The sequence below is a fragment of the Chaetodon trifascialis genome, chromosome 7, assembly GCF_039877785.1.
Source record: "Chaetodon trifascialis isolate fChaTrf1 chromosome 7, fChaTrf1.hap1, whole genome shotgun sequence".
NCBI classification, from domain to species: domain Eukaryota; kingdom Metazoa; phylum Chordata; class Actinopteri; order Chaetodontiformes; family Chaetodontidae; genus Chaetodon; species Chaetodon trifascialis.
In genome coordinates this window covers 22,176,201-22,203,730 of record NC_092062.1, presented here as the reverse complement: position 1 = coordinate 22,203,730, position 27,530 = coordinate 22,176,201, and the positions used below count along the sequence as shown (strand labels likewise).

Sequence of the window (27,530 nt, the reverse complement as noted above, 5' to 3'; positions counted from 1 at the left end):
GGATAGATTGAATCACAATCTCTATTTCTTATTTCTTATTCTCAGTGACTTTTAGTTAACCTTTAGTTTGATCAATGCAAAGAAAAGGTTAATTCATGAGCTTGAACACAACAGAACAGCAGCTTCATGGGAGAATATATTTATTTAGATAAAAATCAACAAAGGAAGAAACCAGCCTACTTGTGGCGCATCATCAGACACAACATTTCAGTATGAAACCTGCAAAGAAAATGCAGTCGGATCAATCTGCAGTCAATCAGATGAACAAATCTGAAAGTAAAAATATCTACATGAATCACATAATGTTTAATATACATTCTTTTTTTTTTTAATTCACAGGTTTGCACTTGTGGTGTTTTGAATAAAAGACAATTCAAAAGTAAAAAAAAAACAAGTAAACTTAAAACAGCTCGTTTCCAGTCTATGGCTTGTTTCTTTCAAAAAGCTAATCATATTCTACGTCAGGACTGCGTTCTACAGTGCAGTGATTTGCATATGAAGCGCAAACAACGACACTGGCTAGCACCTGCATTTTCAATGCAACCAGTTAACAGCACACACAAAGTAGCGAGGACAGCACATCTGTTACAAGAGTCCAGCTGCACTCTTTGGTTCTGCTTGATACTTTGAGCGTACACGCAGGAAATCTATTGATTATTTCTCAATAGGAAACATTTCTAAGGAGAAGCTGAGGTCAGTCTAACCACTGATGCATTAAGAATTAGGTCTCCAGGAATACTGTTAAGTGCTGTGGTATATGTGTTGGTATGGTGACTATGAAGTCCAACCTTGAGGTGATCCAAATACATTTCAGAACAATGAACAGCGTAACCACATTTCTGACTGAGGAAACGGAGACTGTGAGAAAGAGAAATGATGTGATGCTGGTGTGTAACTGCATAGCATTACCTAAGACCTAATCGTCGAAACAGCCAGCTCATGGTTTGTAGCAGCGTCGCAGTTTGCATTGCACTTCACCGTAAATCAGCCTGGAGCGAGTGAAATCTCGAGTGAGAGGAGCTTTCGAAGATTAAAGCTGTGGAGGTACGCTGTGCGACCTGACAACTGAGCAACCCAAAAGAAGAAAAAATCAAATCCAGCATTACCCTGAACGACTACGACTAGCTTTTGACAATTTGTGAGTATAAAGCTGTTCTGTGGAGAGTCAACAATTAAACGCTATGAAGCAGCAGCACTGATTGAAACAATACTAAATCAAATATGTCAGCTTTGAGTTGCAGGCAGCATTCAAGCATCAGTGGAAGCATAAAAAAAAACCTGCGGGGATTGGGGAAGCTAAAAGTAACACTGACCCGTCTCTGCAAACTCATTTGTGAGAAACAGCAGATGGTCTCTCTGGTCCATCACCTGCACTCACGTTAGCCTGATGTGTGAGTCCTCAACGAGGGCGAGAGGCATGCAGAGGTCAATGAACAGCAAGCGGGGAAATTTGACACTTTTTTTTTTTTAGTTTTCTAGTAGCTTACATAATTCATACTACAAAGTGCAAATGACCAATCAACCCTGCTGGGCTTGATAGGCGGAGGTGTTTTCAGTCCTGATGAAGTCAAGCTGATGCATAACACAGACAAAAAGCGTCGACTACAAGACGAACAGATAACTGATACTGTGAATAGTCTTTTGACTGTAAAGTGCCATTTCTGTGTTTATGTGAACACACGACACAAACAGCGAGGACATGTCCATGCTTGTGACACACCACAGAGCCTGGTGCGATCACGCGAATGAGCACATCCGCTTCAGCCACGCACACAGGCACCACGTAAAGGAAAAAAAACTCACATATGGAAGCTCCAGCTTAAAATACACTTGCAGGGATTGACAATTCAACTACTGTAAAAGCGCAGAGTGAGCATAAACAGCGGCTAGTAAAGCAAGCACAAACTTCAGCCCAGAATCTCCGAGAGGATGAGTGTATTACTTTCCTCCTCTTCACGGCCCTGGTTCTCTCCATCAATCTGACTAAAAATATTGCAGTAAGTACGGTGAGCTGACAGAACTGAGCATGGTCTAATCCTGTAGCATGACTTTGCTGCTGAAAATCCTGCTCTTCTACAGCAGGGTGGGGGGATTTTGCACTCACAGATTCAGCTAAATCCTATTCATCACACAGCATCCCATCTCTACAGACCTGGCAACCCTGGCCCTGTTACCAGGCAAGGGCAGGACAGTGCCAGCATTGTTGGCATCTATATTTAGTTGGACCTGATAGAGGGACTGACCCTCCGAAGGACATTTTCTTTGTACTTCAAAGTGCTTCGGTGGCAACACGCTCAGAGGAGTGTCCTCAGGTTATCGAAAACAAAGTCAAGCCCGAATGTGATGGTGGGGAGCAAACGAATCGGGACCACCAGCCACTTTCAGCGCGCCAAACACAAGTTAAACACTTACACGATCTCATTCCTTGCTTGGGGTACTGGAGCTTTGCCTAAAAGCCTCCGATTTGTAGAACCACACTGTCAGGCCAGGGAAATACCCTGGCTCAAGAGAAGTGGTACTTTGACACACTGCATACTGTGCACAGAAGTAGTGTGAACAATAATGCCTGGCGAGGAACGGGAACAACCTGAGAGGAACTCAGCGCAGTGGAGTTTCAAATGTGTATTGATAGCTGAGGGTGGGCTTTTTGCTGCCACTTTGTCTTTTACTCTAAGTGTGCAGAAGGACAATCTCGAGCAAGTTTCCAGCCTGAACATAATAAAAATAGAAACATTTGAGAGCGAGCGTTGGTCTTAAATGGTTCAAAGATGGGAACTAAGGATTCAAGCAAGTACTTGTCTTCAGAAAATAATGCACCTCAGTGCATCTCTACAAATTTCACTGTAGCAATCAATAAAATGCAATCTTTGCATTAGTAATATCAGCATTATAAAAGCACCAGGCAGCATCTAGGTAGGGCACAGTGTCCCTGTGTAATACTCTACATTTACCTTATCCCATCAGTATGCATTACTGGGAGTAGCACATGTGATTAATTGGAAAGGCCAGGGATGTCAGAGCAGCTGTGCCACTGAAGCAGAGGTAAATATTGAGCACGTTCACAAATGTGGAATAAACAGCATGAGATGAAACAAATAAAGTGTGTACAAATCAAATAATCAAACCTGCCATGATTCAGGGATTAACATACAATAATAGAAAAAAATATATATAAATAGCAAAAGTAATACTACTGCATAGGGTTAATAATATGATTAAAAACTGCAACAGAAACTCAAGAAACGAGTGACTCAATTCATCCAGTTTAGAGCCTTTCAGTGTGTGGTGTTTTAGCTCTGTAATTCTATTTGGGAGAGAGTCAACAGAGTTACTATCCGCACAGTGAGTCGTATTGACTGCCAAACTAGTGTAATGGAGAACACAATGTGGAGTTATTAAGTGTGATTTAGAGTGCCTCCCTAAAGGACAAGTGGCCATTTTGACGGGGATGACTCCATACAGAAGCATATAGTGTGCCTACCACTGTCTGATTAGAGCCTCAAATGACTGCCTTAGCCTAGATGAATCACCCATTCAGGCCTCATCTCAAGAATCTTCTGCACCGCTTTATGTCCGAGCCTCCGCTGCCTAACGGCAGCTCTGTGGAGTATGTGTGCTGCATGTGTGGGTGAGGGCTTGTCTTTGATCTAAGGAGCTGCTAAATTACCATTCTATTTTAAAATATTACTGTCTTTTGTGGGTGTGTTCGTTTTGTCTGCCCGATTTGCGTCGGTGTATGATGGCGCGCAGACAAGTGGCGAGAACTGTAAAGGAGAGGAAGTTGTATTTCAATGCTACTCCATTTTTTTTCCCTCTCTCACAAACTGGGCACCACACAATGCACCCTCCCTCTTCCTGTTTTTTGGGATACTTTCTCTCTCCCCCTTTTAGGCACTGCACTGCCTAAATCTGTCTGACTTTCATTTACTCTTCCTCCCTTCACTCCTTGGGTGACTGCAGTCCTTTTTTTTTTTTTATCTAACCTTATTTAAGGCCCACCAGTTTCAGTGTTATTCTGGGCTGCCACAGCAACTAAGCCCTCCACATCAGCAATTTTAGCCCCTTTCCCAGCAGTGAGCTCCACTCCCTCAATGGGACCGACGAAGAGAGAACCAGCTTCCCCAGAGGAGGCCAACACATCCCTATCGGTCCGCTCCAGCTTGCGGTGCTTGCGTGGCTCCGGGGGTGTGTCCGTCTGGGTGAAGACGGCGCGAATTCTCTCCACGCAGACGTTGGCAGCCTCCCTCGTCTCCCTGGAGAGCTGCGATAGGCTGAGGAAGCCATGGGGGAGGTCGTCCACCACACACAGAGTGACAGGCTGGTCTATGTTCCTCAAACGCTTGGCAAACATCACAGAGTCATCCAGCATGGGGTCCAATGCGCAAGCCTAAAAGAGAGAAGAAGCGAGTGGGAGGGAAAGGGGTGGGAATGGTGAAAAGCAAATTAGGATTCCCTTCAGACATGTCAAGAATCTTAATTAAGGGATAAAGAAAAGGAAGCCAAGCGTCCCGGTCTCTTTTGTCCCTGCTTTCTTTACATTCTCGCTGACTCACTCTAGCCACTTTAAAATCGGCACCAATTTCTTCATTTTCATATTAACACCCTTCTCACAAGGGAGAGCAGGCATCGCCCTCCTCCATGTCTCCCATCATACTCTGCCTCACTCTGACACATCAGTGTAAGCAGTGTACAGTCCTTGGCACTTGGGGCTTGAGGATGCCTTGTTTTATCTCTCCAACCCCTTTTCTCCTCCTCCCTTGTATTCACCATCACAATCAAACAATCCTCATCCTGGTCTGCTCCTGCATGCTCTAACAATATCACATCTGCTAAGTTTAAAACCTGTTGAACAAACATACGAACAGTAAGACTTTACAGGGATGATTCGTGCGACCAAATGTAGACAGTTGCAAGGACTCAAAAACTCATTTGACAACACTCAAACTGAGAGCAACTTTTGACCTATGTGTATTTAACTGTACTATTTCCCTGCATCATCCTGTCAATCATTCAAACTGCTGCTTCCTCTTACCACTATATGCACAGGAGGCAGCCCTTTCAGCATGCTATCAGGAGCCAGCAGAGGAGAGCAGAAAGGATCCTTGACCACTGGAGAGCTCTCCACCCTCATCTCAGCCAGCTGCTGCGTGCGCAGTGGCTCAAACCCTACGGGAAACTCCCTCGGGTGCTCCAGCTCTGATCCCTCCTCTCCAGCAGGGGGTGGTATGGCCACTGTAGACAGGTCGCTGGAAATGGACGGATCTGCATCCTTGGTGATGAAGAAATTCACATCTTCTGGCTATATAAAAGAAGAGACCAGAAATAATTCAGGTGAGGTTAGACAGCAGTGAGTGGCCAAGGCAGAGAGCAATGTTAAGGAAATAATTAGAAAGGTATAAAATATTTGCAGACAAACTTGATTTGAAACACATACAACGCTTTGTCCTTGTGAAAATCTTGGCTGAACAATCCCCATTTCAAGGAGGAAAAGCATATTTAAATCTTACATCACCTCTACTTGCTATTTTTCCAAAGCCAGCCACTAATCCAGTCTGCCTGTGTGAAAATACATGCGAGGATAATCTGCAATACCTTGCCAGCACGCGCACAACCAGAAAGTTTTGATATTCAGTCAGCATTTTCTAGGCAAATCTGTTTATGAGGCATGGGTGACATAATCTCTGCCGAGTTCAACGACGTGACCATGCACGTCTCTGCAGGGTATACAGTATTAGATGACACAGCACCAAAATATCCCCATGCTTAGGAACTGTTCAAACTCTTAAAAAGGCCACAACTGTATGCTAAATCTTTTTAAAGCAAAGCTCTATGAAGGTAGAGATAACCTGCTCATGGATAGAGGGCTGGTGTCAGTTCTCTTCACTGCAACAGTCATCATCAAATTACAGACCTTTCCGTAATCACAGGATTTAATTCAGACAGCAAATCCCACCAACAGCCCAGTGTTTTTTGAGCAACAGCCCATATCTGTTTAATACTGTTAACTTCTCCTGGATAAGAGCATCACCTGAGAGCATGCTAATCTCAGTGTAAACATGTTCAAGCGTGACATACGGTGCGCTCAGAGAGCAGAGGTGCACTGTGAGAGGTGGAATTGTTGTGGGATCCCAAGTCCTGGCAAGTCTGGCTCTTCACAGATAATTTCCTGCTGGGGAGCTCTGAAGGCTCTGAGGGTACAGGGGGGTCAGCATGAGGGGAGGAGATGGATGCCTCGGAAATGCTCTTCCTCACTGTGTCTAGGAAACGAGGCAGAGGGAAATACAGTGATGAGGAAGATATTTGGCAAGAGAAATGCAAAATACATAGTATCTTTCCTTACAAAATAGTATACATATGATAAAGAGGCCACTCAAATTTACTTGGGGTCAACAGCAGCTGGAGGACACAGGGAAAAATACACCGATAGTAGTACAACCACTTTCCCTTATTCTACCTTTTCTACTTATCATATGTCCTCTGGTTGACAGCCAACAGTTAAAAGCCTAAAATGCAAATTGGGATTTATCAGGAAGAAGAGAGGAGAAGTAGGTGGAGGATATTCAAATAGTGTTGTCATGGTACTATCATCCACCCGCCCTCAGCCGTCAAAACACAGCTGTAAGAGCCATCATGGCTGGTCTCTTCACAAAGCGCTACCGATCTCCCATCTCTTTAATAATGAACCATCTCAGCACCATGATGGCCTTTTAATAATGTACACCCACCAATGACATTCTCATTAGTTTGGGCTTGCAGCTGCGGGGGTGTCACCTAGCTAAGGGGACACCAGGGAAATTACGATTCGCCACCAGATTTACGGTGGCTACAATTAACAATTACTGTCAAAGCCCTGCTGCTCCAAAGAGGTGAATTGATATGAATGGGGCTACAGGAGTGTTATGCAACAGGGCGGGATAAAGCGATAATTGGTTAGTTGAATGCTGAATAAAGGGGATCCATGTCAATAACCTCCTCCATATGCTAATGAACCTTGGGGCAGTTGATGTGGTTGCACTCATAACACTTAACTGAATTGCCTTAATGAATACAGTGAAAAAGTGGGCGGTACAGGCACACGCACCCACCCACCCATCTGAAATGAGCTTTCAAGAGATGGATGTGATCAAAGACATGAGCAGATTGCATCTATAGAAATCTTTGAACACAATAGCTGCCAGGCATCACACATTTATGCCACCCACGTGTCGTCTAACGTTCCCATCTGACTGCACATGCACGCGCAAACACACCCATGCACACGGTCACAGTCGCTGGCATACCAGTGGCTCCTGGTGGCGCCTCTGCAGCTGTGCTGGGGGAGGCTGAGGCTCTGTTGGGATCCAGCAGAGAGTGGATCCAGTTGGAGGCTCCCTGTCTGAAATCTCTAAGCAGCAGCGCCGTGTCTCTCCTCACCAGGCTCAGCGTGCTCACTTTCTCTACCTGCGTCTCCGTCTGCGGCTCATTACCTGCAGAAGGAGTCACGGAGGAAGGGTGAGTAGGGAAAGATGGATGTACAGCAGAGATTAAAAGTGTGGTTGTTATTCTTTATAAGCATGGCTGAATAACAACAGAGAAGACGGAAAGAAATAATACGAAAGGAATAATAGTAGGGTAAGGGAAACCACTTAGAGCGGGTTCAGGCCTGCAACACAGCAATTTGTATTACAGACAGCAACACATGGTGATGATAGTGGGAGTGAAGAGAAAATGATTAGCGTTTTAGTTCAGTCATTCAAAGGCAACACAGACTAGACAATATCTCTGGAATTTGGCATCGTTGGCCAATTAATGTAGTCCCCTTCCCCTTGTGAGACGACAATTAATCAAAAGACATGACAGAGCTTCTCCTGCTTTTTATGTGCATTAATGTCAAAATCTGAAAAACAATCCAATGCTAATAAGGTGAGCTGTTGTTCGTGAAGCTATTCCAAATCCAGTTACAACACGGCTACACCAGAGATTTATGATTACAAATTCTTTAAACTATACGCATTGTGTCCGACACGAGGAGGGCATGGGGACAGTCAGATCCATGGTGATTAATATGATCATTATTAGGGTCCTAAAACTAAAAGATGGGCAGTGCAGACAGTAGATGAGTAATTGATTAGTTCACACAAGGTTAATTTCAGTTTTGCTAACTGTTTAAGCTGTTGTCAAAGTTGCTCATTTGAAGAAGTCACTTTTTTGTGGAAATTCTTATACAAGTTAATCAAAAGGAGTAGATTAATAATGAAAATACTTGCTCCAGCACTGGAAAGAAAAACAGCATCTTAACTTAATAGCGTCATTTATGCTACTTGTGTGGCATAAACAATTAGGTTGTTAATTGTGTTGTTAACAAACCTACAACTGCAGAGCATTATGTTCAGAGTATGAAAGACGTCACGCAGCAGACAGCAAAGAGAAAGAAAACAGAACTAAACTTAATTCTCCTCTGCACAGGATAAAAAAAGAATCCTGGCTTGATTTCTTCTAAAAAACACATACACACACGCATTCCTACCTGCGTAGGCGCTGAGACACCTGGAGAGCACACTGAGCGGCAGCAGGGGATCCATAAGTGTTAGCAGACGGGAGGGTGATGCGTAGGCAGTCAGCAGGGTAGCCGGGTAGGCTGCCACGATGCCATCTGGCATTCGCACACCAAAGGCAGCAGCGCGCATCGATGTCGTCACACTCAAGTTGCCTCCTGCACTGTCACCGGCCAGACACACTTTCTCTCCAGTCCAACCTGGAGACACAAAAATTGGACAGCGATGACAGAAGTCAAGGAAAAGAGTGAAAGAAACACAGCAGAATTTCAACGGGGAAATGAAGAACAATGGAACACAAAATGAAAGGAGACAAGATAAAAACTGTTTTTTTCTGCAACTACTGTATGAGAAATCCACTGAGGTGCATGAAAAGGAACAGTATCCCTTTTCTCACAGCTGAATATGTGGCTGCTGAGAGGGGCTGCTGTCTTCCTCTCTGCCTCACTGCTGTGATATTGCCTTCTTGTACAACAACACTAACATATTACATCCATCCCTGTTAATTTGACACAGCGTGCTTCAGCAGTCAGACATACCCCAAACAAACCAGATGACTTTTGTCTTCTGTCTGAATACTGAGCATTACAATTTATGTGATAATGCATAACAACGGGTAAAGTGCAAGACATCGTGCTGCAGCATGATTACTTTCAAAGTGATGAATGAATCCTCTTGAGAGATACAGGGAATGTAGGTGAGGGTTTACAAAACAGTCCACAGGACACCTTCACTCTGAAAGTCGAGTTTTACCCCTTTTGTTGTGCCTGCTCATCAATTCTAATAAACTGCTTTCCTTTTCCTGCCTAATTTATATATCATTTTGACTGCATATAATTTATCCGTGACATTAAAAAGTAAACAGTACAGAGGACATAAAAAGTCAGCTCTCTGCTATAAACAATGCTGTGTGATGTGTGTGTACCTAGTAGGTGGTGGTTTCTCAGAGCCCAGCAGTAGGCATAGAAACACTCCTCCAAGGCCCTTGGGAAGGGGGCCTCAGGGGCCAGAGAGTAGTCCACTGACAGGATGGGGACACCCAGGTCCTGGGACCAGCTCTTCAAATAGGGCTGCACAAGACAGAAGGCAATGGTACGGAGGGATGAACTTATGAATGGGAAAACACTCAGTTTCACAAAAAAAATATTCTATGATGTTACAATTTATGAGAAACAACAGCGGCCACAATAAAACACAGAGGCGGGAAGACGGAGAGAAAAAGAGATGTGGTGGGAGAGACGTGCGGGGGTGAACATTAAGAAGGAAGGATGAAAAGTTATGAAAATGATGTGTCCCTCTGATGTCATCCGTCTGCTTTCTGGCTTACTGTCTAGACAAAAGCAGAATGAGTGCTGCCCTCACGGTCACCTCCATTTCCTTTCTTCTCATATGGTAATAACAAAGGGTGCCCACGTGTCCTAGTTCGCTATGAAGGAAAAAAGACTACAGAGGATGGTGTGGATTTACAGGGATCGTCTACAAAAACAAACTCACTGTCAGAATACTAAGCGTTTCTCTTTTTATTGCTGTTACAGTCAGGTTAAGTGTTTACGAGTCTCATGCCAACCTAAGGCAAGTGCTTTACTTCCACCCTGCAATGCAGTGACCTTGAAATGTGAGAAAGGCATCAAAAATTGTTATGACAAAATATTCCTTCCACAAAGTATTTGTCCTTTTCTCCTCTATCTTTATCTTCTCCCAGCACCTTTCTGACTATCTATGACAGGGCTGGCGGTGAAAGCGACAGCTCTCCCATCACAGTACCAGAAAAAGCATGCCGTGTGTATGTTTGCATGTCGCCTCACCGACCGGTGACTCGGTATGAAAACAAAACACAAAGTAGCAGCTCCAGCAGTCAGCTGTGCTGTCTTGAAGCCCTACCTGTCACAAGAAATCTTAGACTGAGACCGTTGACAAGTCAGTGTGTGGGAAATCCAAGCACTGTGCAGTTCAGTGTGGGTTTGTATGAATCAGCAACTCCTAAGGTGTGTGTGCACCTGTGTGTGAACAACAGGCATTGTTGCCAGGCTACAATAAGTGTCAACATATGCCAGAGTCAATGGGCAGGTCCGTCAGTCAGACAGTTCTTCATCTGCCCGCATAAAAGCAGCAAAGGACTCACAGGAAATGGTCCAGGCAGAGAGGAGGTATAAGAGTGTGTGTGTGTGTGTGTGTGTGTGTGTGTGTGTGTGTGTGTGTGTGTGTGTGTGTGTGTGTGTGTGTGTGTGTTTATTGGGCTGGGACCGAGGCTGGTTAATTTTACATGACTCAGGAAACTCTTCTTGCACACACACATCCTATTCACAAAGAAAAAATGCACACACACACACACACACACACACACACACACACACACACACACACACACACACACACACACACACACACACACACACACACACACACACACACACACACACACACACACACACACACACACACACACACACACACACACACACACACACACACACACACACACACACACACCAATTCAGAGAGTCCCAGATCTATTCTCAAAGTAGGAATTAATGGGAGCCGCAGTCCTGCTCATTCTCAGACAGGCAGAGCAGTTACTGTAATCTGCAAGCTTATACTTCCACTGGCCAAACGCTGCATGTGTGTGTGTGACTGGATGTGTATTACTCATGTTGTGGGGACATAAATCTCTTCATATAGTCACATTGTGGGGACTCACCTTCCCCTTGGGGGCAAAATATAAGTCCACATACATAAATCATTACAGTTTAGGGGGATGACCTGGTTTAAGGTTAGGTTTAGGTCAGGTTTAGGTATGGTTATGGTTACGCAAATGGTAGTTATGGTTCAGCTAATATCCAGGAAATTAAAGTAAGTCAATGCAATATCCTCTGAACTGAAGGAAATACAACTGCTTCCGTGTGTGTGGTCTGTGACCAAGTTGCAAACTGCACAGATGCCAGTGCATCAGTTCTTGTGATCTCAGTATCACTGGGCACTGAAAGCAAAGGCTGCTGCTGCCACTGAAGGAGACTAAGTGAACAAAGAGGATTTTGTAAGATATTAGAACGATTGAGGGAGGATGTAATAAAAAAGGAAAGCCCAGAAGAAGAAGAGAGAGGGATAGTCTGACAAGTCTTCCATTAGTGCCCCGGGTAATCTTTCTCTGCGGGGTTGTACAGTTCTCCGTTAATTCAACGTGACAGCCCTGCTCACCCCCTTCTCTGATTGCTCTCTCTCATCCTCTGGTTGCTACACAGCTGCAGATCAAGGATGCCCATGTCCTTGGCGATTTCACAGAGCCCTGTCTTGCGGTAGCTATAAGTAGCTTGATGCCTTATAAAGACCGTACACCGCTACAGATGACCAGATCAGCGTAGGATGAACAGGGAGCGGCGTGGGAACAAGCTAGGTTAAAATAAGCTTTCTCATCAAGACAAACTAAGAAAGTTGAATTGTTCCTCTTGCTGCTTTTTCATATATTGTCACTTATGTAAACTGATGTGTGCGTGTCTCTTTTTTCTAGCACAGTGATTTAGAAATTAAATCTAGGCTTCAGTAAGTAAATAACAGCGATGAGGATGAAGCGAATGACAGGAAACGATGATTTAAATGGATGAGAGGAGCCAGCTTTGTGGGCAACTTACCAGCAAAGAAGGCTGGAGGGAGAGCAAATTTCCACTCTCAAGTTTTCAGGGATTAATTACAAAATAATTACCTTAACGGCTCATTACATGCCACGGTATTGACATAGGAAGAGACTCAGCCTGGTAACTCCTCTGCTCCTCCACTGTCAACTACCCCTCAACACTTTAATTAGCTGGGGGTTCATTACATATTAGTTAGAGAAAACACAGCGAGAAGTTGAAGCATTGAAGAGACGAGTAGCTAAACTTAGCCGGATGACCGCTGTGAAGACACTGGCTCAAATCCTGGAAAAACAACATCCGAGCCAGGTGTCTAATGCTGGAGGTGTAGTGTTGTCAGTGTTCGGATATGTGGTACTATGTGGCGTATTATACCCCAGTTTCCTGCATGTTTACAAATCGTTCCATTATAAATATCACAAATAATACTATACAATATAAATATCCTTTTGGATTCAGTTGTTCTTGCAAAAATGAAACTAATCATATTGCTTTTCTAGTCAGGGTGAGGAAAACTCGAGTTGAAGAGTGCCATCTAACCTCATGCGACTTGGAGGTCTGGGCCACAAAGCCTCCCCCATGGAAGTGGATCAGGAGGCAGGGAGACGACGGGAGGCGCTTGGTCTTCAGCCCCAGCGACAGAGAGATGGCTCCCCCCTCAGAGCGGGAGAGAGACAGCAGAGTCTCGCTGTCCTGGAGACAGTGAGACACAGAGGTGAGGAAAGAGGAATGAATGAATCAAGCGGATTTGGTGTAACGATTGAAGAAGGAAAAAAAAAAAAAATCACATGATGACTCATTATGGTGTTTACATCACTCTGAAAACTGCCCACATTGCTGTGTACATTGCAAACAAACCCTTGTTTTCAGTGTTAATATACTTTATTGCTAGTGTTAGCGACAGGGCTCCATTGAGAGAGGGATTAACTAGCTGTTCTGCAGCAGCTTGCTGCCAGCCTTCCCTGCGCCTGCATGAACGCACACCAACTCCCATTCACTAACAGAAACAAGGCGGGACGGGGGCTGTGGCTGAGAGGGGGGCTTCCGCTCATGCAGGCTTGTATTTTGCGACATTAAATGGACACTGTTGTTTCGCTGGAGTGTGATCAATGGCTGAAAGTGTTTGTTGACAGCATATCTGGTTAAGTGCCAGGCTACAAAGAAAGGAGGGGAACAAGCTTGGACGGAGAGAGGTAGTCTCCGGGAGAATTAGGCAGGGAGGTGGAGTAGGAAAAAGTGAGAGTGATACCTACGACAGAGAAATAGAGAGAGAGATAATAAAGTGGATTAAGTGCACAAGGATGAGTCGAAGCTGTCATTTACTCAAGCAGCTTGCAGAAAATACCTGATATGCTATTACATATTGTTAGACTATTTTAAGAACGTGGGTAGACAGTGGAGGAAAACGGCCCTAAACTAGGTCACACAGCAAATACTTAATAGTTACACATGCTACAAGTAAGACGTGTGTGAAAAGTACACAGCAAATACAAGCTCAGTCTGGTTTTACACGAAATTTGAGATTCTGAAGCATTTTTCACTGAGCCACTATAGTGTGAACAGAATAATGATTGAAGTACCTGTCCTTCACGTAAGTCATAGGAGATGAGCCTCATCTGAACAGGAGCGGTGCCGATGTGGGCTGATGGCGGAGCTATAGTTACAGATGCTCTGTGGTTAGCTGCCAGGGGAAGGTCAAAGGGCACGGGGGGCACGGAAAGAGCCCGGTTCACCTTAACTGGAGTGGATGTCATACTGGCAAGACTCTGGAGGGAGAGAGAAGATGGAGAAGAAGAGATAAAGAATGGAGACAGAAAGGCAAAGAGAGGAGAAAGAGAAGAGTGCAAGTTACAGAGCGAGTCAGGTCACCGGAGAGAGAGAGAAACTAGATGAATAAATCATGAACTCCTTTGAATAAATTGAATTCCACTCTATTATTACTAACGGCCTGTAGGCCAAAATGCATAATGATACCTTTACCAGAGGAAAGTGAAATATCCCTGATACAGTTTTAAAATTAAAAACAGGGCAGCACCCTTATCAGCGTGCATGAGTTGGTGGTGACAACATGGGCAGATGACATGTTGACAGGCTTTAACAGTCTACTCACCGACAGGACTTCAGTCTCAGTGATGTTCCAGAAGGTCTTCCAGAAATGGACGTCCAGGTTCTGGGTGATGCGTTCAAATTCTGCCCCTCTCAACTCCGGGTCGATGGCGTACTTCCCAGAGGTAAAGAAAGAGCTGGCTGCTACACCTGGAGAAGGGAGGAAGGACGACACAATGAGGAGAGGTATAATAATGGATAGGAGACACAAGAGACAGTGAAATACAGAGTTAAAAGGGAAGGGAAGGAAAAGAAGAATGTGTATGGTTGAGGAGGGAGTGAAAATGGAATCGAAGAGTGAAGACAGACAAACAAAGGTTTAGAATCATGGGAGTGAAAACATTGATTTCTCAAAGACAGAAGCAGTAGGGAGGAGGAACAAGGAAACATTAGAACTGCAGTAAGTGACTTGACCCTGGCGCATAAAACAACAACTTTAGAAAACTCACTTGCAAAAAAAGGAGGTGAAAGGAAGGAAGGAAACAAAGATGGTGAAGAAAATAGAGACGTAAGTCAACAGAGTGAACTGGTATTTGCCAAATGGATGTTTCAGGTCTACTATGCTCAGTGTTGGGCAGGTTACAAAAGTAATTTATTACATATTACTTTCATTGTAAAGTGATAAGTTACTTTACAATATTACTGTCTGTGTGAAACAACGTGTTACTGATGCAAACACTGCTTTCACTACTCTGGCATTACTTTCACCAAAAATACCACTAGTGTTATACAATATGGTTATATTATGTTTCACAATAATAATGCTTTCACTACGAAAGCCTGAGCATAACCTGGTCTCCGTGGCAACGTTAGCTTACCTTATAATTGGTTTTGACAGGGATTTTGCTCACAAGTTTTATCAGACAGGTTTTTCCCACTCATGTCCCACGCAAAAGATACGCTCACATTTTAATCCCTGCAGCTGTCTGCAGTGGCTCCGTGCAGGCTTATGTTTCAGCTGTGTGCCACAGCCGTAACTGTGACCTGAAGCATGCATTTACGCTTCAAATCTTCTTTTGACTATATCAGCTTAAACAAGAGGTTAATGCCCAATAAAAAGGCACAGAATGAATCTAATGTGACTTATCTACATTTTGCAACCTGGGCAGAGCAGAGCGTGCTGCTCTATGGGCAGAGACAGCCACACGTGCATGTGTTCAGAACATGGTGGTTTACGTTGGCTGTTGAATATGCTATTGCAAGGTTGAAACAGAAGCATGTTGTGGTATTGGAATCACATTCTACCCTGCTTTCACTGCTCTGCAAGAAGTCAAGGAAGGACAGTAAAGAAAAAGGGGAGGAAGTGCACTTTCAGATACCATGACTGTACCTCAGACAGCAATCTCAACTAAAAACACACACAGGACGGCTAAAGCAGCTAACAGTGCTGTGTGCACAGTCATCTAGGATGATAGGAGCTGCAGAGCAGAAGAAGCTTCTTCACATAGTCATATAGCCTGAGTTCACTACAGAGGACTATAATGAAGGGGTGAGGGGGTTCAAGTACACTCACCATATGGTGCAATACCGCCTGCCTCCACTGTGGTGCAGCACAGAGCATAAGAAACCATGAGAGTTGAAGGATTCGTTTTTGAATGTTAAACATTCACGTGTGTCGGTGCGTGCACGGTGAAAATGTGTATATGACGGTTCCTCTATCTCTGCCTCTGTACATATCTGTGTGCATGTTCAAAACATTCTGAAATATAGAAGAAGCACACCAGCTAGCCCTCGAGATTCCAAAGGATGAAAGAGCATCTACAATCCAAACACACAACATCAAAAGGTACACAGTCAGGGGCCAAGGAGCAATGAAGAAGAGGCGCTGGGATGAGTACGATCTTTGAATGAGAATCAAGCGGCTGGATGATGAGAGGGTACAGCTGCAGAAAATATGATGCTGACCTATGCCTGACTGATGGCGTCTGTAGTTTTCTCCAAAGGCCACAAGGCCGATAGCGATGGTCTGGAGACACGGCCGAATGGCTGGAGTGAACTGGAGCGAGGAATGGACAAAAAAAAAAAAAAAAAGAGAGAGACAGAATTGAAATTCTAATCCATTATCAATGGTTCAATCAAAAACAAGAAACACACTACAATTAAAACTGCAATCATTCAACCAGAGAAAGCGAAACCTAGATGTTTGGATATCGGAATATCAGATGAGTCTTAGACATTATTAATTGATAGAGATAGTACTCGGGAGGTTTCATCATTTTTTTCCCTTTAGTTTGATTTTGACCTCTGTCCCCTGAGGGTTCAGCCTCTCTCGTTAAGCTCAAACTAAGAACAGAGACTGTGGCTTTAAAGACGAGCATTTCCCTCCGACCATCCAAATTCTTTGCTCTCTTCATTCCACCTGCAGGTGTGAGCAGCAGGAGTCGTTTGTATGTAGTTCTGTATTCCTTTCCTGCTTCCCCTGCTTTTACACATTACACTGCTCACCACGCTCTCTTTTCAGGGTCACTCCCGCTAGTCTAAGATGTCAGAAGTGTATAAGAACCTGGAGATAAACCAGCCCCCTGGCAGTTTTTTTGTCCTCTGATGTCAACAGATCACTTCATGGATGACTACTTTTGATTGATAGGCTATGGGAGACTCGAGGAGGAGCTTTGTTCTGTACTTGACCTAGTAGTCCTAATATAATCACAAAAATATCTTCGTTACCTTTCCTTCCTGAGCCACACAGCTCCTCTCACCTGAAAGCCGAGGCAACGGCCGTAGAAGCACCCCTTGTGCATGGACGAGTATTCGCGGATAAAGCTCTCGCTGAGGCCACTTTCATCCTGGAAAAAAAGGTTGCCATGGCTGTTGTCGTGGAGCATGCGCTGAGCCAGGTAGAGCAGGGCGCGCAGCTGGCACAGAGCGCTGCAGTAGGCCTCCATCTCCCCCGCATTGTGTGCTACTCGAAAGAAGATGCTGCGGCGGTTGGCGGTGATGTAGCGCCCCTTCTGGATGATGTGGAGAAGGCAGCAGCGCACCACCTACAAAAGTATGAAGAGGAATCATCAGTTTGGAGGAAAAAGGATGAGATTTATTCCAAAATATGATCTCCACCATGCCATGCCATGCCACCCTCTCCATACGGACAATAAGCACACTTACTTAAAGGGAAAGGTCAGGAGGGAGGTCTAAACTGACAATCCTGGTAATCCTGATTTCCAACCAGGATTACTTGATGCTGGCTTTTGACAATGGAGTAATTGTGGTATTAACATGTTAAAAGATTAACTTACTGATAATGCATTAATGTCATTCAGCTGATTGAGAAATACAATATCCCCAGACACGACTTCTTTCGTTATCGACAGATAAGACATTATATAGTACACAGCACAACTTTAATTGATAACCCTGACATATCTCCCCTTGAAAGAGTGTTGTTTGGAACAGCTCAGAAGATGTCTATTAGTCTACTCTATGGAGCTATGCGTGCTGTTCCATCTATGGCTTCACAAGAACTCAGAGAAAAGTGGGAGAGAGAAAGTTCTGTTACAATCAGTGCTACTGAGCGGGAAAATATGGGCCTATGCTAAATCAATCTCAGTTTGTAACCGTGCCAAATCAATACAGTTTAAGATTTTGCATAGAATGCATATATCCCCTAATCACAGACATGGGTTCAACCCCAGTTTGTCTCCGATGTATCTCAAATGTAAAACTCATTGGTCTGACGTCTTAGCAGAAATTGAAAAGATATTGGCATTAGAACTGAGGATGGACCCAAGCTCTCTTATTTTAGGCCTGCCTGCTGGAGGTGTAAGGTTAACAAATCAGAGACTGTACTGTATTCTTACATTCGCAGCTAGGAAGAACATTTTGTTGCGGTGGATAAATGATAAAGAACCAAATATTAAGGGTTGGCAGTTTGATTTAGTTCCTTTGGAATATTTGACTCGTATATCACATTCAAACTTAAATCAATTTTATAAAATTTGGGAACCTTATTTGAATTACCTGGACCCCAATGTATCTTCCATTCTGTTACAGGGATTCCCTGAAAGGTCATAAAGAGGGGATGCATTGTTGTACGCCTATTTATTTTTTATTATTGTGTTTATTTTTCATTTACTTATTTATGTACTTCCTTTTTTACTTCCTTTCTTTAATATGGATATTGTATGTGTACAACTGAGCCATTGTGTGTTGCATTGTGTGTTGGGGGTGTGTTGCTGTGTTGAGGTTTTGTGTTTTTAGTTCGCTTGCTAGTGTTGTTGGAAAAAGGAAAATTAATAAACACATTTAAAAAAAAAAGAAAGGTCAGCTGAATAAAAACAGATTATGTCACTGGGTGATAAAAAGACAGAATTTTCACAAAATGCTGTGTGTGATGAGACAATGACAGATGAACTACAGGCTATTATTTCTTTCCTAAAAACAGATACATAGCATTTTCCACCATAGAAAAGCAACTTATGTCCTTACTTAAAAAGGCCATGTCTTTTGGGTCTGCTTAACGTAACTTAACATGCCTGAACGCAAACACGTGAAATGCCTGCTACTTCACCACGGTGTTACAGATTAACACAAGTAACAGCGTGGGGATGAGAAGGATTATAAGTGAAGAAATAGAGGCTAGAAAACAGAGCTAGACTCTGTTAGACTCATTCATTCGTTGTGGTGGGCTGCAGCCACTGAAGGTCATGATGTTTCATCAATAACTGTAGAAGATAAAGTACAGTGGGTACAGTAGGGGTAGATATTCTGCTGCTAGAGGAATTTATCTAACCTGATTTGCAACATAAAATCAATTTGTAAAACAAATGGACTGACCTTGAAACAAAGAAAGGGCTGGTGAGCAGTTTCTCACAGTGTGGACAGAATATTGATAAGAATGTATTGCGGTACGGGGGCTTGTTATTCTCAAAGCTGCACTGGGTTAAAATGAGAACACAGACACAGATCCAAGACTGGACACACACACACACACACACACACACACACACACACACACACACACACACACACACACACACACAAAGACTCGAAAACATCCCGCAGCCTACCTTGACCAGTGAGCGGTAGCCATTCGCAGGTATGTGTGGGTCAAAATCAAAATGATGGTAAACTGAAGCGAAGCCGGAGATAACGGGCTCCAGACTGCGGGCGTGCTCCTTGATCAGCTTCATGACATCCACCAGGCGCCGTGCCGCATCGCCCTGCGACCCCTTGGCTCCTCCTGAGAAGAAAGCGGCATTCTCTTCGCACACGCTGTACAGGGCCGCAAACACTGCCTTGGTGTCCATCACTAGGAGCGGTGAGACAGAGAGGCGAGGCAGAGCTTGAGACCAAATCAGAAAACAACTGGATGTGGACAAGGCTGCTTGTGCATACTAATATTATTTGATCATTATTAATGTGATTCTTTTTCATTATGCTGAGGATTACTGATATGGGGTTTTGTATCCCAAAGACACCCTCTGATTTCACTATTAATTATGTCACCTTACTGTCCTTGATACAAACTTAATTTGTAAAATCAAAGGATACTTTATCAGTATTTTCAGTGACCTCTATTCTGCACCACACCCACCCTTGTTATCAGCATGTAGACACTGTACCAGGTGGATATCACTGGATACATCCTACATAATGTTCTCTCACTCCTATTAACTAATCCCCCATAGGCTGGTGTATAGAAGTGCATTGATTGAAACGTGTTAAGCAAGCCTTGAAATTAAATGATGTAAATCCGGACTAAGCAGCCAAAATCCACCAAGATCTAGGCAGACATGCATGGAACAGGAGGTGAGGGCAGAGGCCCCTTGCTAGCGTCATGCTGCTGGGAACAAACACAGATTAGTCACTGACTGACAAAAACAAAGAAACGCACTCACATAAGAGTCCCAAAGGGAGGTATACAGCTGACAACACACAGCTGAGTGTGTTTATCAAATGTGTCCATATCCATGCCCTAATGCAGCGTAACAAATATCTTGCACTATGTCCCAGTTGGATTCCTACCGTTGGACTGAGCTCTTCTGCTGAGTCATTTGAGACCTCTGTTGCAACAACACCTAAGTCTGGGAACCTGCTGGTACTTACTGTATAAGGTGACGAGCACGCTGAGTGATAAAAGAAAGAGGAGAAGGGATGGTGGACGCACAGAGAACAAAAAAAAGCGAACAGAGACAGCAGTGCCTCCCGACTAGACAAGAAAGTGAGAGGGGGGAAGAAAAATTATTTCTTTGTTATGGATTGTGTTAACCAATTACCTTGCAGGGCTGAAGCACATTTAGCCGTTAAGGAGAGATAATAGACGATGATCAGTTCACAGTTACCCTTCAAGAAAGACTCTGCTGTGTTAAATCATATTTAGCTAAACCATGTATGCCTAATGAACATCCCAAATGACATCAGCCACACTTAAATTAGCACCACACCTATCCTCAAACTTTTGCTATTAAAACTTCAACTTAGGCTCGTTCAATAAAGCAACACAGTAATAATAAATACATTTTTAAAAAAAGGAAGTAAGAGCACCGCAGTTGCCCAAAGCGACATCTTGGGATGTGGAGCGGAGGTTGCCAATGTATGCTAAAAAGTGGACAACCATATAATGGAGCCCTTATCGCACAATTATTCTGCTATTGCCAGACATTCAGCAAGAGTAATGGGAGAGGCAATTTCAGTTTGCTGGGAGGAATCACAACCCCTGTGACATCTGGGAAGAGACATCTATCAGCCAGATGACTTCTAGCACGCAGACGTATTGAAAGAAAAATGTCTCCAGCCGTTAGGCAGTTTCCCATTTTGTCTTTGCCTCTCATTCCGCGTGTCTTTCAGTGAGAGCTTTTTTTTCTAGCCATAACCTGCAAGGCAAGGCGCCCCTTCTAGGCAAATTTTTCAATATTGGATGTCATTTCGTCACAGATATGTCACAATGCCTGCAAAATGTTTTGAAGTTGCAAAACTGAACACTGTCCACCTCTGCATTACTTTGCTATCATCTTAGATTGTGCTAAAGCTGGATGGGAACACATAAGCCAATAGAATATAGCAAGCTAACTAGCTGTTTCTTCCACTTGGCACTGGAAAACCTGCCTCATCTGATTATATAAATACCCAGCTTCATACCCAGATGTTACAGAGTTGGGCCTTGTGACATACCAGAAATCAATGGCCATGCTGTTAACTTTGATATCCACTTATTTATGCTCTCTTGCTTATTTCTGTCACAAGCCAAACTGTTCACATCTCCTTCAAAGCAGAAGCTGTGTGTGTACATGTGTGTGATGTTGCCATCAAGCCCATGGTGAATGTCCCATTTAATCTGGGTGGCATTGCTTGGCCCTGAGCGATAGAGATAGACCAGAGATAGGCCGAAACAAATCTGCAGAGCCAAATGATGAGAGTACACAGAGCAGCACTGCAGTGGGATATGTTTTTCATTACACTATCATGTTCGAACGACGCACGCGAAGCTTAATGGAGCAGCTTGGGGCCATGTGAATGGAAAACTCTCAGACATAAGTTTATCCCATGGCTTCACACAAAAACAGAATTTACATTCCACGACTACAAGAGACTATTTCTATACACTGGCTCTGGGCATCAAGACACCTCATTTGAATCTGAGGTGGACTCAATGACATTCAGTTCATATTAATAATATAATATTAATATAATATTAAGACATTTTTCATCCAACTGACTTTTACAGGAATTCAGAGCCTACAGCTGTAAATAATGTCCCCCCATCCCAGTTTGTCTTCAAAACACTTCCAAAAAAACAAAACAAAACAAAACAAAAGCTGTGCATCATTATGAAAATAATGCGAATTTTGGATTCTTTACTCAAATCTGTTGCAGGAGAGACAGACCAGGGAGGCACCAAACATGAATAAATAAATAGTTTTCCATCCACCCACCCTGACATGTTATGTAAACATTTCAATTCATCCTAAAGACAAGTTCAAAGAAGTGGAGAATATTTGGCTGGAAAAACTTGATATGTTTCTTCATTACACCTCTTATAAAAAGCTAATTCTCTCAATTACAAAAACGATGTTGGAGGCAGTGCGGAAACGAACTCAGACTACTCCCATATATTTTGGCTATGCCCAAAAATTCAAACTTTTTGAGGTAATGTATGTATTACTGTGGGAAAGATCTTGGGATACACAATTCCTAACAATGTCATGGTCCTCTATTTTTGTGTCTTAAACGAAAATGTGATTATTAAAAAAGACTGGTATCTATGTAAAGTACTGTTGATGGCTTGTAAAAAAAAAGCTATAACAAAATGTTGGTATAAAACTGAGTCTCCAAGCATTAACCAATGGCTGGACAGAGTGAAGGAAATGTGTTGACTTTCTCTCTCAGATCTGGAAGAGCAACCTTTTCCAGGAAATGGGAGAAATGGACTGCTTTTATCAAAACAATTGAGGATGCTACACATTAACAAGTAAAGACACTGGACATTAAATATAGGACTATCAACTGAGGAGCCCCCATGTTTTCGTCTGTGTTTTTGTTTCATTTCTTTGGCAGTTTGTTGTCAATTTGTTTTCTCTTGAATTGAAAATGCTAAATAAAGAGTGTCCAAAAAAAAAAAAGGAAGTTAAAAGTGTTTGCACATGCCATGTCAAAATAATTCAACACCTGGCAACAAACATGCATATACAATTCTGGGATTACTGCTCCATCTCAGGATTTGGCCAAGAACAAGTGGATTATGTGAATGATCTGAACATGGCAGCACTGTAAACTCTTACACATAGTATGTGCAACAACCCATTACATCAGCATGAAACTGCAAACATCAGGAGACGCACACAAAGAACATCTATAAATACACATCGGCGTCTGCCTTAGGGAACACAATGGCTGCTTTGGTCAAGCAGTCACCGAAGCACCATGCAGGCAAAGCAGTCTGGGTGAGCAGCCAACATTTAAATTACATTGCTTAATTGGAGTGGGCAGTACAACTCTCTCACGTTGACAGAGTAAGATAGGGCTGAACTTTATAAAACACTGGGTCAGCATAAACTGCTCTAAAACTTGCTCAATGTTAATGAAGCAATGCACATTACACCCCTATCTAACTGCAGGGGTGATATCATATGCAAATATAATGCAAAAGAACACCAGTACAATGCTATCGAGAGCAGGCTCAGAGTTAAACCGGCCATGACCCAATGAAGACCTGATCTTCATCTGACATGACACGATGCCTCAAACAGAGAAACAATAAAGCTGCCTCTGTACTCGCGCAAGGATATCTGGCAACATAGCATCTATTTAAATGGTTCCCCCTCCGGAAACAATAAAGTATTTCTGATTCTGATTCTGATGGGAGTAAGGAACAACATAACTCACCGACTTGCCTTATCACCTCTGCGTTTCGTGGATCAGCAAATGTTATACATATCTACCACAGGCCAAGTCGATACGAAACATGTTTCAGCATCATCCCCCCCGTATTAGTGACACAAGCGGTCACTGTAAACCCACAGCAACCACTAAGTTGCACGTGGACTCTGCACATTAAAGATGGATGAGAGCGTGCATTAATAAGTCATTCAGAACAGCCAACACCAGCAGCATTACAGACATATAATGACTCCTGCGGGGCCAACATACAGTGGAATTAGCAGTGTACAAAAATAGGAGCAGGCTGCCTCTTGCGTAGCACATAGCTGATGGTACGGGACCACCTTCTGAAAAGCAGGAAAAGAAAAAATGAAAAGTCTTTACCAGTGTCTGAGTTCAAGGCTCTGTCCTTGTCTGTCTCCTCTCTTCCACGAAAGCAATGAGGGGAAAAAAGAAAGAGAATGAGAGAAAGAAAGGCAAGGGAGAGGGTTTTCCAGTTGGTTCCCTCTTGCCGCCTGTCACTCTCGTCTTTACGATGTGGTTCTTTCCCGTCAACCTCTGTGTGTCAGCTTGTCATAACCAATGCGACTCAGAGGCAATGTGTTGTCCTCTTGTTTCCTCTCTGCTCGTCCCTCCCATGCCTCTTTTTTAAAAAGGGTAGGGAAGCTACAGACAACCCAGTCCCAGTTCACTGTCTCCCTGTGACAATGGGCTATTTTGCTATTGGTGGTTCAGCTTGCAACTCCCTGTGACCATCAACCCAATTGGCACAGATAGAGGGACACAACCATGAAATTATGAAAGAATATCATTGTGTCTTTTTCCTTTTATTGCATCTTGAGCACTTCATTCTATTTTTCACAAGGCTCGAAACAAATGTAAACAAACAACCATGAAAGCAATTATTATCAGTTGATTAATCAGCTGATTAAAAGTGGATCAAATTCATTTGGCGTTAAATTTTTCAAATTAATTAATGCACTAATGGTGTCTTTGAAGTCCTTATTTTGTCCAACCTAGAGTCAAACAGTTATGTACAGTTCCTGTACCTGCAACTAATACTGAAAAGTCATCCTTCTGTAGTACCTGTGTGAGATTTCTGCGTTGTGGACAGCATTTACGTAGCACCTCTGAACATATATTTGTGGTTTGAGCATGACAGCAGGAATGTGCTGTATGTGCCAACTGTTGAGAAATACTAATGTTTGGAAATAAATAGAGAACAGGAACAAAGCGTACTTATTCAAATTAAAGGGTGAAAATGTGATTCTGTTCCAGGGGAAAATATGAACTGAAGTTTAGACCTCTTGGCTGATATCACAGATGAGAGTCCCACAGCGTGAAGGAGCTGAGACATGACCCCTTACCCACAAACATACCCAGAAACACTCACTCAGACAACACTACCCTCCACGAAGGAAAAATTTGGTTGTTTCTGTTGTTTTTGTTTTGTTATTATATCTTAAGAGGCTTTTCAGTCCCACTTGTTGCCCTGCTTTTTTCTCTACAGGCTCACATCATGAAAGACATTTGGATATGTCACAATAGGAAACAATAAAATTAATTCCTTCTATTTCAAGCTCTGGTATTGTACATGATGGCTCACTGTCGCACTGTCATGACTTACTGGGACACTTTACAGAACAACGCCACAGTTGTTGTTATCAGTAACACCTGTGCGTTTCCCATTATGACAAATCAAAATGTTTGCTGGTAAAAGGGCCTATTTGCCACAAGTTAAGTTGTCTAACAGTGTGTATACTTTAATGCAGATTTGGACCCAGTCTTACTTGTTGCAACATCACGCAAATCAGATCAGGTAAGAGTTTACTTTGTAACATTTTCACTGAAATATATAGCTGACAGTTATGCAGCCTTTTGCGTCCTAGAACCTAAACAGTTTTTTGTGCTCCTCTTAGGTTGAGAGATAATAAAAAATCTGACAGTGATGCACTTTCAGACCATCTTTCCGTAGTTCCAACGACAATCCACTGCATGATTTAGTATACGAGCAAAATGCAGGTCATTTATTGTTACTATATCGCACCTTTGCAATAAGCATAAGTGATGTACAAACAGCAGCAAGCAAAAAGTTGTCCTTTAGTCTGGAAAATACCTGCTAGAATATATTCATGACAAGAAATTAGAGCCCTGCTGGTGTCCTCAACACAGAAAATGCACAAGAGCTGCTCTAATGGTCTAGTCTAATGTTGAGCTGACTGAGCTGCTTCTTTGTGTCAGTGTGATTAACCATGCTGATCTTGTCTGGGACGTTTCTAATTCATGGCTTTGTTGTTTTTCTCTTTATCAAGTCAAAACAGACCCATTCTGAGAAACGGTGAAGTCCGGGTAAATTTAAGGCCAGGGATATGAAAACACAGACTGTTCCTTGAAGTGAAACAGCACAATGTCCTCCTCTATCTATACGACTGGAAAATCTCATCACCATATGTTGAAACCAGACAGTGTTAAAAGGTTAAATTATTTTTGTTTTTCTCCTACAAGATGTTGTATCAGGTCAGTCTTTTTGAACTTTACCAGATATCTGATACGCTCCGAAATGTCATGTCTACAGGAGGCAGGCTTTAAAAATAGCAGACTTGTGGATTGCACAGGCAAGAGGAAGTGCCAACAACAGGCGATCTGTAGTGTTGTGTTGTGTTTAGGAAGCGCTGACCCTTCTCCCAGACAGAGCACCTTCACACGCACAAGGCCGAACCGAACAACAGGAAACTAGCAACAATGAGCCTCCACACCCCCTCCAAAGGGGACACATAAAGATTCCCGTCAGTTTTAAAACGCCTAATAACGCCTTTATTGAAATGGAAAACTGTAAATCTGATTTTCAGATCAGTGTTTACGACCTCGTGCAACAAGTAAGATTAGGTCAAAATTCTTCTAATCTCATTACACAGGCCCAAATCTTTTATAAACTCTGCATTCATTTTCGGATAAAACATTTTATGATTGTGGCAAAGACACAGGCGACGTAGGGGACAATGTCAAAGCCGATGAAGCCTTTAGAAAGCAGTGGTCGTTTGGGACAGGTTGGATCGGGACACTGCCCGCAGGCTGGCATCCTGCTAAAGCTGCTACCTAATTTCACAGGCTGCCCATTCGTCATCATGTGTCAGCCTGCTCCCACGTCACTAGTGACCCTATCAATTCGTTTAATCGATTTATGCACGGTACTTCCGTATCACGCTACCACACTCGAGAGGTTAATCCAGCTACACTCCACCCTCCCTGACCCCGCGCCACCCTTCCCTCTTGTTTGTGTTTGGAGTACCTGTTCAGGTGGGTCCTGTCAGTGTCACCGGCTGGGACTTTGGACACAGAACGTGACAATGTGAATGGAAATACAGCGTGGAGAAATTTCTGCTGTAACGTTAACGTTAGTTAAAGCTACGGGGGTAGCATGACTACCAGTGCTACACATACTGTTACTGTACGTTAGCTTTGTCCTGGGGATGCTCCTAACTGTGGACAACTCAGCGAAGGACCGGACACTTCTTTCAGCTACGCTTTTAGTCAGTCTACGCGTGGATCACCTGAATGCCTCCGTTTCAAGTCATAAAACAAACACAGGAGCTAAGCAGCTAAGACAACCTCAGCGGCTTAAATCCCAGTTATTCATTTCGGCTACCCGAGGCCAGCTAGCGTAGCTGCTAAAGCTCGCTAGCGGGAGGTGACAGTTCAGGAACGTCAAGAAAAGGGAGGGGGGGGGGGACGTTACTAAAGGGAAAAGCGACGGGGGGCTGTGACGAGGCTGGAACAGCAGCTAAACTCACCGACTGGACCCTCTTTGTGTTTCGACGAGCGTCTTCCATTCACACTTTTCTCAAATCTGCTATTCCCACCACTCTTCTTGTTCGACGCCATCTTCGCCCACTCTGTTTACGCACGGCCTCTCTCATCTCTCCTACATACCTGCCTGAAAGCGCCGAGG

General features: G+C 43.4%; 1 protein-coding gene across 6 annotated transcripts; it reads right to left on the bottom strand.

Moving 5' to 3' along the window:
* Positions 1–131: 131 nt before the first annotated feature.
* Positions 132–27,523, bottom strand: lipeb (lipase, hormone-sensitive b). 6 transcript variants are annotated; one of them, XM_070967284.1, is made up of 16 exons: positions 27,373–27,489; positions 26,871–26,907; positions 23,966–24,006; positions 19,273–19,514; positions 16,966–17,250; positions 16,172–16,262; positions 15,780–15,806; positions 14,271–14,416; positions 13,741–13,926; positions 12,701–12,853; positions 9,460–9,604; positions 8,507–8,734; positions 7,281–7,466; positions 6,076–6,257; positions 5,033–5,299; positions 132–4,387 (listed from the first exon to the last, which is right to left on the bottom strand). In XM_070967284.1, exons 1-16 carry the CDS (start codon positions 27,461–27,463, stop codon positions 3,989–3,991), a joined length of 2,706 nt encoding a protein of 901 aa, XP_070823385.1. In that variant the 5' UTR covers positions 27,464–27,489; the 3' UTR covers positions 132–3,988. The 6 variants fall into 6 exon arrangements, with proteins under 6 accessions (XP_070823385.1, XP_070823389.1, XP_070823386.1 ...); XM_070967288.1 differs by lacking the exon at positions 26,871–26,907 and having other exon boundaries at positions 27,373–27,496; XM_070967285.1 differs by lacking the exon at positions 15,780–15,806.
* Positions 27,524–27,530: the final 7 nt, after the last annotated feature.